The sequence below is a fragment of the Loa loa genome (genome assembly GCF_000183805.2).
Source record: "Loa loa unplaced genomic scaffold supercont3.45, whole genome shotgun sequence".
NCBI classification, from domain to species: Eukaryota; Metazoa; Nematoda; class Chromadorea; order Rhabditida; family Onchocercidae; genus Loa; species Loa loa.
In genome coordinates, this window is record NW_018108225.1 from 46,090 (window position 1) to 58,156 (window position 12,067).

The following is a 12,067-nucleotide window of genomic DNA, read 5'->3' on the forward strand; positions in this document are numbered from 1 at the left end:
TATATATATATATATATATATATATATATATATATATATATATATATATAGAAAGAGAAAAGAGTTTAAAAAAGGCAACAGTGGTATCAGTTTACCACTCATTAAAATTCAGAAGGAAAGTTAGTGGTCTTTTTTCTGCCTCTTTACCACGTTATAATACCGAATTTATCGATGACGGGTAAATAAGCGAAACATAGCGAAGAATAAAAAATTTGACATCCTGATCTGATAGAAAAAGCATTTTTAATTTAGTTCGTCAAAAAGCTGGCCAAATTCCACGGCATAAACCAGTTTACTGCAACTGTGTAAAAAATACGACTTATTGGAACTATGGAAAATTATATCATTTAGAAGTTGAACAGTATGACTAATAGCATAAGAAAAAATGATCTGCAATCTATTTACATCGAAAAATAAATAAATAAACAAAAAACTGACTATTTAAAGGCATCAACGCACCGTATCCATCAAAAAAATTGCCACTCGAGTAATCAGTATTGACTAAAAAATATCGTCAGTTACAAATATCAAAATCAAAAGTCACATGGATAAAATTATATAATCAACAAATTCCATTTATCTGTGAGTCTATTACAGATGTCGCACACATCAAAACATAGTGATGGATTTCGACGAATTTCGTACGAAGAAAGGGATGAAAAGGGAAAACAAAAGCAAATATTATATTCGAAAAGCGAAAACCAATGCCAAAAAGCATGACATGGACAAAAGAAAATGGCGAAACTTATTAGGAGTCTGCACGATAGAAAGCAAACAATGTTCAGAGAGTTTGGTAAATAGAAATTAGTATAGAAATTTCAGACAAGTACAATGCTTCTTAAAGCAGTCGGAACAAAATTTCTAACTAGTTGAAAATACTATTAGAGTGGGAATAAGAACGATAAAAAACATCCAATGTGTCCGGAAAGGCGCTGCTGAAGTCATCTTTTGTCCATATTTGTCCAACAAATCCAGTATGACACCATTTGTCCAACCAAATCCAGTCTGCAAAGACTTATTCAAATATTTCTACTTGTCTGGTATTTGTCAATTATTCCAAAGGAGCTATTTCATAACTTGTAACTAATAGCACGATTTATGGAACTACCAAAGATTGAGAACCCGAGGATTTAAATTCAAAATCAAAAAGCATGTCATTAAAATTCAATTTGGAAAATGTTCAATCAGTAACTTAGACCTACATGTCGGGAAATTAATTGCAAGTATGAAAAATACAGGAATGTTAAATGATTCGAATTAAAATAGAAATCAAGCATTAAGACTTAGGGTTTTAACAAACCTGCACATCGTATTCTCCACCGGAACCAGCGCTACATTCTTCAGAAATTGCCGAGACGTTATATTTTTCGAACATTGAATGAGTACGTATAAAAGATTTATATGTTACACTTAACCACTGCGTTGCCATAGCTTCAGCTGCCTATAAAATATTCTAATTCATAAAAACTGAATGATTCATGAGGAAATCATAACGTTCATAAACAGGTGCAATAAGCTAATAAAAGTCAACATATTTTAAATCATTAAAATAATAATCTGTACCTAAAACTATAAAACGAACCTTCATTAGTAGAGAATCTCCGGTAGTACGAAAACCTTCGATGACCATATGTACCATTGGTGGCCACGCATTCTCCTTATCCCACTGCTGTTCACTTTCCATGGCCAAAGAAGTTGGTAAGCCTTTGGTGAAATTCAGAATACCTTCTCTCTGCACGTTTTTTGAAGATCAGAGTTTAAAACAAATATTTTAGAATTTCATGAAAAGTTTGCACCACTGCTGATTTCAAGTGGAAATAGGAATGTGGCTCGAAGGATATAATGTAAAATAAGGACAAGATGGATTTCGAATGAAGCAGTAGATTACAACTTATCATGATTTTAAATATTATTATTTCCAGGAAGCATACCTTCAGGTACTCATAAACTCTGTGTGGAATAATTTCATCTTCACCATCGTAACATTTCGCATACAAGGGTAGAGCGTTCGAAATATAATATGTGTTGGAGTGAAGCTAGAATTTTACATTTAAAATACAAGATTTGTTCAACAAATTTTCCATTATCAAAAATAATAGCTAACAAGGTGTAATAGGTATCTCTTACTATCACATTAAGCATTTCTCACTCAAAAAAACCTCGTCGTGCCAAAAATTGACTTCATTTAAACTTGCAGTATATTATCTTTATTTTCGATAGGACCTTTTTCTCCAGATCGTAATCATACCAAATACCATCAGTTTCATTCCAATGGAGTACTTTCATCACCAATTTCGCCATTTCATAACGTGACTGATAGAGTAATACTTTTTGGAAATTACCTGAAAATTTGGATCCGCAATTAGTGACGCGCACTCCATTAGTTTGCTATACTATAACACACCGAAAGAGAATAATAGGGAAAGGTTTTCTCCACGTAGGCGATGCTTAATGTTACGGAAGGGAGAAGTAATTGAAATGAGTTACAGAAAACTACCATTTAAAGAAACCATAATGATATGCGAATTAGATTTCATGTCCCAAACTAAATCACTTATTGACAAAGAGCGTTTAGTAACAAAAAGATTATAGAAAAAGAAAATACCAGTGATTTCGTAAAACGAAGCCATAATTCTCGCATTAATACAAATGAAAGCATTCAAATCAACGGGTACAATGGACCAAGTACGGATTGATTTCATGTCGTGCATTGCTGGACCACTTTGTGCAAACCAACGAGTACTGAAATCCCAGCCTGTTTCAGCTGCTGAAGCTACGTTCGACCATATCGATTCTTTTTCAGCTAAAAAAAAACGATTTGACAACCTTGATTCGTTTATTCTCATGAAGTGAAGCATACGATTAAAATGAAAAAAAAAAATGGTTGAAATGATAAGGACAACAAATTAATATATGTAATGGATAATAAATGTGATGCAATTAGGAAGTCTAATATAGAAAAAAAAAGTGAAAATGAGTGCGTTTACACAATTATTAGGGCGTTCAATCAAAAAACCAGAAGGATTACGAGAATTACTCGGTACTTTTCATGAAAATGTTTTAGACCAACCAATTGAATGAAGATTTTTCGCTAACTCCAAATCTTCCCTGTAAGATTCAGGGCGAGGTGTTTTCATGCTTGCACGATATTGGAAAAATGAAATATTTACACCATGTTTTTCATCATACAGTGATTGGGTACGTTGCGACATCCAAAAGTTATACTCCTTCTCAAGCATTGGAAGAATCTATAAATATGTAGACGTGGGGAAATCATAATTTGTGTCGGTGAAGATATGATCTTTCATATATATGACTTGGCTTCCATTGAAAAACTGGATTTCTCTTTAGTTACTGTTATTGAAACAAGTTACGAAATAGCTCTGTATATCAAATCTTGTGATTTGAAATATGGATTTCTCAGTTTTTTCAGGAACCATCAGAAAGATCGATTAGTTGAGAGGGACTTGGAACAAACATCTTGACCATATAAAAAATGTAAAAATATACAAACCTCTTGAACAAAGTCTAAATCACCAGTGGCTAAATAACACTCATAAACCATCGGAACAAGTAATGGTGGTTGGGATCTGACCAGATAATATACACGACCACCGTTTGGTACAAAACCATGGCTAAAAGTGTTGACTCACTAGTTATTATTTCATTAATGTTGTTTACATTTACTACACTTGGAAATATTTGTCTAAGAAACTTATCACTCCGAGTATATGGCAAAAAAATATAATACGAAAAAATATATAATAACAAAAACATAACAAAAAATATAATTAAAAAAATATAATGAAAATATAATAACTCACTTATCAACCATATAAGCTAAATTACGAACAATTCCTTTTGCTGTTTCGTACATTTCCGAAAATAGCAAGCCTTTCACTATCCAGAATGAATCCCTGAAAATAACACTTCAGCTATCGTGAGAGCAATTTGAATAGAAATTTTTCCATCCATTCAAGGAAACTACTTTATAGTAAAAGAAACGTAACGAAAATCTTTTGGCCATGAATAGATTACTGAAATTCATAAACCGCTCTGATTAAATATGTAAAGAAATTTCAAAGTCCCAAGAGGATTTCTGAATACATCCTTCCTGAAAATATAGATGACATTTCAGAAATATAAAAAACAACTCACCAATAGTAAAATTCACGGAAACGACCTCCTGGTATAATAAAAGGATGAGGAACATAGAGCAAAGAATAGAGCTCCTGGTGCCGTCTAACATCGTCTTTTACCTTATATGAAATTGAAACCAAAATGAAGGGAGTTAAATTAAGTTATACAAAAGTGAAGTCCAAATTAAAGCACTATTATGGTTTTGATTGCTCAAAGTGTTCAATGTTTTGGTTTTCATCGTAAAAGGGAATAGTTTTTGCCTTTCTTCGCCTTAGGATCTACTGAGAATACATTGTATAATGTCAACTTTTTTTTTCTCAGATACCTGCGTAATGATAGTCAAGAAATAAAGATAAGTATAAAGTGATTCACTATTATTAAAAATATGACAGTGGGAAAAAATGATCTAATTACCCCTTAGAAATTCTTTATCACTGCCTTTGAAGAAAGTTTACAGGTTTCTCCAATTAAAACCTACCTTTCTACAAAGGTCTCGCCATATTCTATGCAAATGCAATGCCCATCTTCTTAGATGATAATTCTCAATTTTAAGAAAACTTGACGGGAAGGTTACCCAATCCTCAGGGTACCACTCTATTAACTCAAATCCTGGAGGGTCGAAATGTTCGTCCACGAATTTTTGCAGCAATGTCTTGTTTTTCAATTTTTCGCCAAAATCATCGAAATCTTTCAAAGTTGTCACTGCAATAAAACAAATTTCAAATGGACTGAAGTTCACATTTAGAAGATATAAGTTTCGAAGTTTCTAAACTTAATAATGAAAGACTCAAGAAATTGAGAATAGGCATTTACTATCAACAGACGTGAATTTCAAACATATTGTTGATGCTATCAATTGTTACAAGTTAGAGCTGACGGCCCACATGTGAAAATAATCGAAAAATGTTGCATCTGTTAAACATCAAAACTATTTCAAAACAATGGTGGCATAGAAATTCTGAAACTCTTCACTATCTGAATCGTTAATTTATCAGTTTCTTGCATTTTCCTCTCTAAGTTATTAACATTTGTCAACTTCGTCGAGTTAATTATTATTTCACTTTTCCATATTTGATGAACCTAGAGATTTACTTCTAGGAATATATCGCAAATTTCAAAGGTTTTTAGAAATTTAAGGCCCTACTATGCTCTCTGCAATAAAGAAAGTTTTAACTGAAAGTTTCTTTAAGCTTCTTCGACACCTCTAGAAGTTCAAAAAAAAAAAGAAAAAGTTTCCTTTAGTAGGACGATCAGGTCCTGAAAAAATATTTCATACCTGGATCATATTTTAAGGGCATATCAACGAAATGCTTCGAATCCGGATATAAATGTGCATCCTGAACAGCCTTCAAAATAGGTCCATCACAGTAAATTTGGCTGAAAGTCGGATCAAAGTCATGAGGTTCGAAAAGAATCCACTGCTCAGTAATTTAAAGTAAAATATTCTAACTGCTCCATTGCTATTTCATTTTGCACTTCACATATGGTCCGCCATTCTTATGATCTAATTACTCTTAGATAAGTAATTCAGTAATCTAGCTCTTTGCAATAGTTATTGCTAATCAGACTGATTCAAAAAAGTAGGATCAAAGAGAGTAAACTTACTTTAGCAGGGTGATCACGTAATAAAGCATCTTGTTTATAATGCAACTTAAAACATGAGTTGACACAAATTATATCAGTAAAAAATGAAAAAGAGATCAGGTAAAAATCAAATTAAAGTGAATACCGACCAAAAGTAAAACGAAATTTCAAACAAAATTTGACCCAAGTTTCAACAAATTTCAACAAGAATAATGAATTTTTGTTGAGGAGCGAAAATATGATTGGAACATACAAACACAACAAGAGCAATGTGCATCAGACGAGAAGCGCAAGGAACGAAATGTGCACTTCAAATATCTATCGCTAGCATCGTCATCAGTGAATATCAAGATGATGGATTCACAACAAGAAGCAATTTGACCACCTCATTATTGCCGCAAGGTGTTCAAAAAGCTTCAAAATTTTAAACCATCTGTTCAAAGCCGTAATCCTTAACTATTTGTTACTGCTTTTCCAGTGATGTAGGACGGGCAAACACCTGAAATATGAAATTTGAGAAAAGTATTGTGGAGATGTTTTTGACAACTCATTGCTAAATAACGCTTCGAAAAAAGATTCCAGAGAAAAGCAGAAAAAAGATCTAGTTGATGAGGCTATTCTGATGAGAATGTGGCCTTCATTATCTAATTTTTTTTTCGTTTTCGTAATCTGCTGCTTTGTACATCGACTATAAAAAGAGAAATTCCAAGAATGCAAATCACTACAAATATCTCAGTGATGCTGCAGATAGGAAAATTCCAAAAATCCAAATCACTACAAATATCTTAGTGATGCTCCAGATATCACTGAATTCTGACGGTTGCACATTAAACATAAGCCAGGTTGGTCCGTTCTCTGACACGATTTTATATTCATGCCATCTAACGAACAATTTAAACGAAGACACATCTACGGTAAAGTGAAAAAGTACCCTCTTTTCGCTTAATTTCATTTTCTCTTTTTGACAAGGTTACCGTGGTAATTGTCTGCCATATCTACACGTCCAAATCAATATATAAAACGCAACTTGTATGCAGGACATGATTTATATAAATACATAGAACAACAATTTTCGTACGTTCAGTAAACTAGACCAATTCAATAAAAACCTTTCAACTGTGAATCTGTACGGATTTTAGGTGAATGCGAAGTAGGTGTGCTACAGACCAACTCCATGTGTTTTGAAAATAATTAACAAATCTTCCCATAAATAAACAAAAATTTTCGTACATCGTCTATTTAACAAGGGACGTGAAAGGTTCGAAATTACTTCGAGAAAGTCAAGGAAATGCTTCTCCCATGACAAAAAAGAAAAGTAGATGTATTCGTCAGCAACAAAAGTACTCGAGAAAAAAAACACGTCGAGAAAATCTCAGCGTTTTTTTCTACACAAATATATATACTCAGCCTGAGTTCTCACTGTAACGTTAGGATTATTGCTATTGATAAAACCACGTTATCATTAAGTGTACCACGTGACAAAAACAAAAAATTATAGCAAGCAAACACTTGATTACAGCACTTCACGACGTATCAAAGGTACCGTATTGCGAAGTCTAAATTAAATGTGTCTAAAATTCAGATTCGATATAACGATAATTCGGTGGCCTTGTTCTCGGTTGTACTTTTTGTTGTCGGGTGATACTTTTCTCCTTTAATTTTTTTTCCGCTGTCATTTCGGTGGGATTGACACATACTTAGAAGTCTCACTTGGAATTCAAACATATTTACAGAGTCAAACGGAAGTTGGAAATACAGAGATTAGTCATCGGACCAAGTTCGATGATCTCTAACAGTGAAATACGCAAGTTACTGATTAGCTTACTAATCTGGTTTATTAACAATAACTTATTGCAGCCTTGTTGGTATTTAGTTTTGAATATTGTTCGATTCTTTTAGTCAAATTATTTCAGAAAATCTCATTAAATAGTTACCCACACAGTTTCTATTACGGTTTTTAATTTTGTTTGGAATCGTTAAATGATTGATTAATGGTCATGGATTTTTGTAGCTTATGAGAAGTGGATCAGATTATAGCCTAAGTTCTAAAAAAAAGAACCATCAAAGCAGTTCTTGAGGATCGTTTCGAAAGCGCTTAAGGTAATCTAGTTCATATTGTTTATTTTTTTTAAAGACCTAGTTAAAAAATAGTGTAAATGTATTAAGTGGACCCACAGAATTGTCTTATATGTTACTTGTGTTATCTGGAGTGAAAAAGTTTGTTTTTTGGGTTTTACCTTGTCAGGTCTAGAAACGAAAGCCTTCGTTATCTGGTCCAGATACTTTGTTGGTATATGTGATTGCTTCCCTACCATTTCCTGAACTTTAAAATAGATTTGTTGACCAGTACCGAATAATTTTCCAAAATGCATACTTACAACATTTTAAACTGATGCGACCCACTCATTTTTGGCAATTCACAAATCTTTGGGCATTCACAAATCGATTAGTCAGTAATTGTTATTCCTACTTTTCATTAAATGATAAAGATAGCGTATATATCTGGTTTACTTTTTGTTCACCACTTCTTCGATAAATCAAAACCCTTCTCATTTAACACCCAGTCGACGTTTGCTTTGGTGAGGAAGAACGAAGGCGCAACGCACGGGTTCTGAAACAAGTTTCATTCTTGTGCTTTTCATAAACTCCAATAATATAGTTAGCTCTAGGCACTCAAATAGTGTAATCTTTAACTATTTTTACTTCTGATGTTTATAATGCTCAAGTAAAAAATAGTTCATGTTTCTTCATTCACCAAATTGTTAGTGTTTATAATTGACCGTTCTATGCAACTGTACAACTGATGAACTAGTTCAAATTCGCAAGGTAAGAAGGGAAACTAATGATTTCACTTAAAAAAATTTGGGTTCAATAGCAAAAAGAGTGGCATAACATTCCTCCTGGTTGTTCCGTTTTTGTTTTTTAGTTGGAAATAAACCTGTTCAACTTGTTGAAGTTTTAGTTCATCCCTATAGATCACTTTTGAATTATACCGTATAGAAAAATGAAATAAAGTTAACTTACCATCCTTAAGCTATATCATCTATATGTAGTGATGGACATATTTAGGCCAAAAAAAGTGGAGAGCATTTACGTGGAATGTGTCATTACTTAATGTAAATAGTTTAACCGGAATTAAGCAGTCATTATAGCTAAGTGGAAGATTTTGACTATACTAAATGAAATATGTTATGTTTGGCGTGCTTGTTTTGATTTATTGAACAATTTTGTCAATTTTTTTGCCCAAATATCGATTTGCTGAATACAAGCTCTCATCTCGTATCCACCAAGCGTTTACTGCATTATTTACCCTTTAAAAAAAGAAAAAAAAAATGCCAGCTCAAAAGTTTGTTACTAACAGAACCTGTTTCTTATCGAAATGTTGAAATGAAGTCGGGGAAAGCAGCGATAACTGAGACAGATCACAGAATAGACAATCAAGTTAGTTATTTCAAATTTTGTTTCCGAATTTGAAATAACTAACTCTATCCGTCATGTTTATGTCGGCCATTCTTACGTTAGGTAATCTCTTCTGTTTTTTTCGAAAAAAAGGGAAGCTTTCATAATTAAATCAGTACGGAGGAGTAGCAGAAAAAATTTCTCTATTGTAATAAAAAAAAAATTTTCTTAAAATGTGGAAATCTTTTCCGTGGAAAAATGTGTCTTTTCCGGAAAGTTTTTCTGAAGTGACAGAAAATTTTCCGTCAATACAGATTTTTTTCCTTTTATATTCTTGACGACGGAAAAAGCTCTTGCGAGTCATAAAGGTAGCAAGCTAAAGGTCTCTTGGAAGTATCACTTCTTTTGATTTAAAGTCCATTTTTGGACTTTTCCGCAAACCTTCTTGCTTCCTTCCTGGAATTAAATTCAGTTAGCAAATTAAAAACAGCCTGTTAATAGCCAAACCGTAGTAGCAACGATATCTTCTGTTTGGGTCATCAAAATAATCAGTGTGGCCCGACTTCCAATCCAAGTCTTTGCTGATAAGAATCTTTTTCCACCCTCTTCCTCTTGTTTTGATGCATTTAAAGCCTTCATGGCACAGTTTGCGATTAATTGTCGAAGATTAGTAGCAAAGTATTTGTTCTATATATTTGAACTGACCGGCAATGATTCGCGCGGTCATTGTCCTCATCAGATCTCAGTCGTGAAATGTTGGTAGCACTCGAAATAGAAATGATAGAAATAAAATATTACTGTTAGTCATAGTAGTAGTATCATTGATCATTATCTTCAATTTAATGTCCGACAGAAACAACTGTAGCAAATGTTATATTCTCTATTTGTTTGCCTCTGCACTGTTCGATTGTTCCAGGATTATGAACAGTCTTATATTTTTTGCGATGTTGTTTTTTAAATACTTGGTTTCAGCGTAATAGTAATGGTAGTGGTAGCGTATTAATAATGTCACTCATTAGGTTGCTTTCATTTGATGAAGAGATTGGAAGTTTAATAGCGGAGAAATAAATTGGTATAAATGTTTATTTCTCAAAAGCCAATTAGATGGATAATATACACTTGAACAGTTGTTCAGTGGAGCATTTATCTAGCATTCAACTGTCATTAATACAGCAGTAATGGATGTTTATTCTGCAAAGCAGTATTCGAACAGAAAGTAACTAGACAAGTAGCTTACTAACTTTCTTGCGCTATTTTTCATCTATAAGAAATGTTGTCCGTCCACTATTACTTCGGTAATTATTGCTTGCCATCTTTTCTCCTTAGAAAGCAATTAAAATTTGTAATTTCGAGAAAAAATCTGATTGGCACACATAACAACAAATTAAACTTTTGAGATAGAATCTGATAGTTGGGTACCACAGATAGTTTTCTTAAAAACTGATGTTTTACCTGGAAGAACTTGAGCGTTGTCGACTCTTGGTAATACCGAAGTTAATGTAAACTTTGAATTATTTCCAGCTTAATTTTGCTTTAATAAAGAGATAGTATCAGATCCCCCTATTTTGGACCGCTTTAATTTGTTTCAAATTAGATCTTAAAAATTAAAAAAATTTTCAAGAATTAAAAATAAAAATTATAAAAAAATAAAAATAAAAAAATCTTAAAAATTAGATCTTAAAATCTTATTCATTTTTAATTTAAAAGGAACCGTGGTTGTTTGTCATTGCACACTTGATCAAATTTTCTTCTTTTTGGACTAAGAATTTTTCTTTTAACAACTTTCAATTTTTTTTCTTAGAAATGGTAAGTTTTATCCATTTGCCGAAACTGATTTTTATACTAACCACATGAATTTTTTATGGGTTTTTGAGATTATTTGAGAAAATACTTCATTTAGTTTGAGAAAATACTTTGCATATAAATTGGCGTTCTCTTTTTCAATTCAGGTAATTTGAATTGCAGAAGCAATTCACTTCTTTATTTTGGCAGTTGTATAGACAACTGCTCAAATAAATATCTTTCATTTTTCTTTCATTCTTCATAGGTGAAATTCAATTGAAATTTTTTAATAAGCTGGTCAGAAAAAATATGTCAAAAACTGATGCATTAACAATTTTGTCTATGTTGAATTGAAGATCGTTTCAGTTCAGTGAGAAAGTTTTCGAGTCCTAGAACGATCTTTTCATACACAGAGGTGATAAAACACTGAGCGAAGATTTCTATGAGTGAAAGTTAGAATCCATTTGAATTTTTTCCGTTTAGAAATTAGATTGTTGTATGCTGTTAAGATTGTTCGGTATCTTTCAGTGATGCGATATTTTCAAAAACAAGCTATGCATTGTTTAGAAAAAAAAAAAACAAAATGGCTGTTAGGAACAGCCATTTTGATCTCAGAAGCCTGTATCTTAAAAATTTTCTGGATTTCCTTTGTAAACTGCACGGAAAAATGCTAAGGCATTTTTAATTATCTAGAAGTCTAGAACGATGTTATTTGCCGATTTGTTAGCCTTTACTTTAGAATATTCTGTATTGAACTACTGCTTCTCTTTTGGACATAATGGAAACTAAGGATTATTTTTGTTGTTTTCCTGTGCGTTTTCATGTTTTATCTGTAATTAAATGCATTATTATCGTACGGTTATCTGAGATAAGTTCTGATTATTCATATTAGTTAACGAATGAGAAGAAAAAATTTTCATTCACTTCTTTAATTGTGCCAAGGTCTTCTGGGAAGGAAGATAATTCGGAAATGATATGGAAGATAATTGACAATGGAATGAAAGCAAATGCAGTGAATGGAGGGAAAAGTGGTGAGGACTAAAAAAACAGTAGCTGGAAATGGATTTATTAGTAGTAGTTGAACCGAACATAGTAATTAAAAGTAGTTCCAGAAGATCTTTAAGTTAAAAGGCATGACGCTAAATAGGCAACAGTGGAACGA

At 32.5% G+C, this 12,067-nt stretch overlaps 1 protein-coding gene across 2 annotated transcripts; it reads right to left on the minus strand.

The window, feature by feature from the left end:
* Window positions 1-175: 175 nt before the first annotated feature.
* Window positions 176-6,233, minus strand: LOAG_03227. Of its 2 annotated transcripts, XM_003138764.2 has the most exons (13): window positions 5,746-6,233; window positions 5,417-5,517; window positions 4,619-4,842; window positions 4,159-4,259; window positions 3,825-3,917; window positions 3,515-3,635; window positions 3,071-3,248; window positions 2,606-2,803; window positions 2,224-2,342; window positions 1,932-2,036; window positions 1,583-1,732; window positions 1,301-1,441; window positions 176-1,005 (listed from the first exon to the last, which is right to left on the minus strand). In XM_003138764.2, exons 1-13 carry the CDS (start codon window positions 5,772-5,774, stop codon window positions 862-864), a joined length of 1,704 nt encoding a protein of 567 aa, XP_003138812.1. In that variant the 5' UTR covers window positions 5,775-6,233; the 3' UTR covers window positions 176-861. The 2 variants fall into 2 exon arrangements, with proteins under 2 accessions (XP_003138812.1, XP_020306607.1); XM_020446261.1 differs by lacking the exon at window positions 5,746-6,233 and having other exon boundaries at window positions 5,417-5,638.
* Window positions 6,234-12,067: the final 5,834 nt, after the last annotated feature.

Coding starts and splice junctions, on each gene's coding strand:
- LOAG_03227 (XM_003138764.2), bottom strand. CDS start 5,774: ATGCTTTATTACGTGATCACCCTGCTAAA. Junction 3,249..3,514: donor ATTTAGACTTTGTTCAAGAG/GTTTGTATATTT, acceptor ACATATTTATAG/ATTCTTCCAATGCTTGAGAA. Junction 2,804..3,070: donor GAAAAATCTTCATTCAATTG/GTTGGTCTAAAA, acceptor GTTTTTTTTTAG/CTGAAAAAGAATCGATATGG.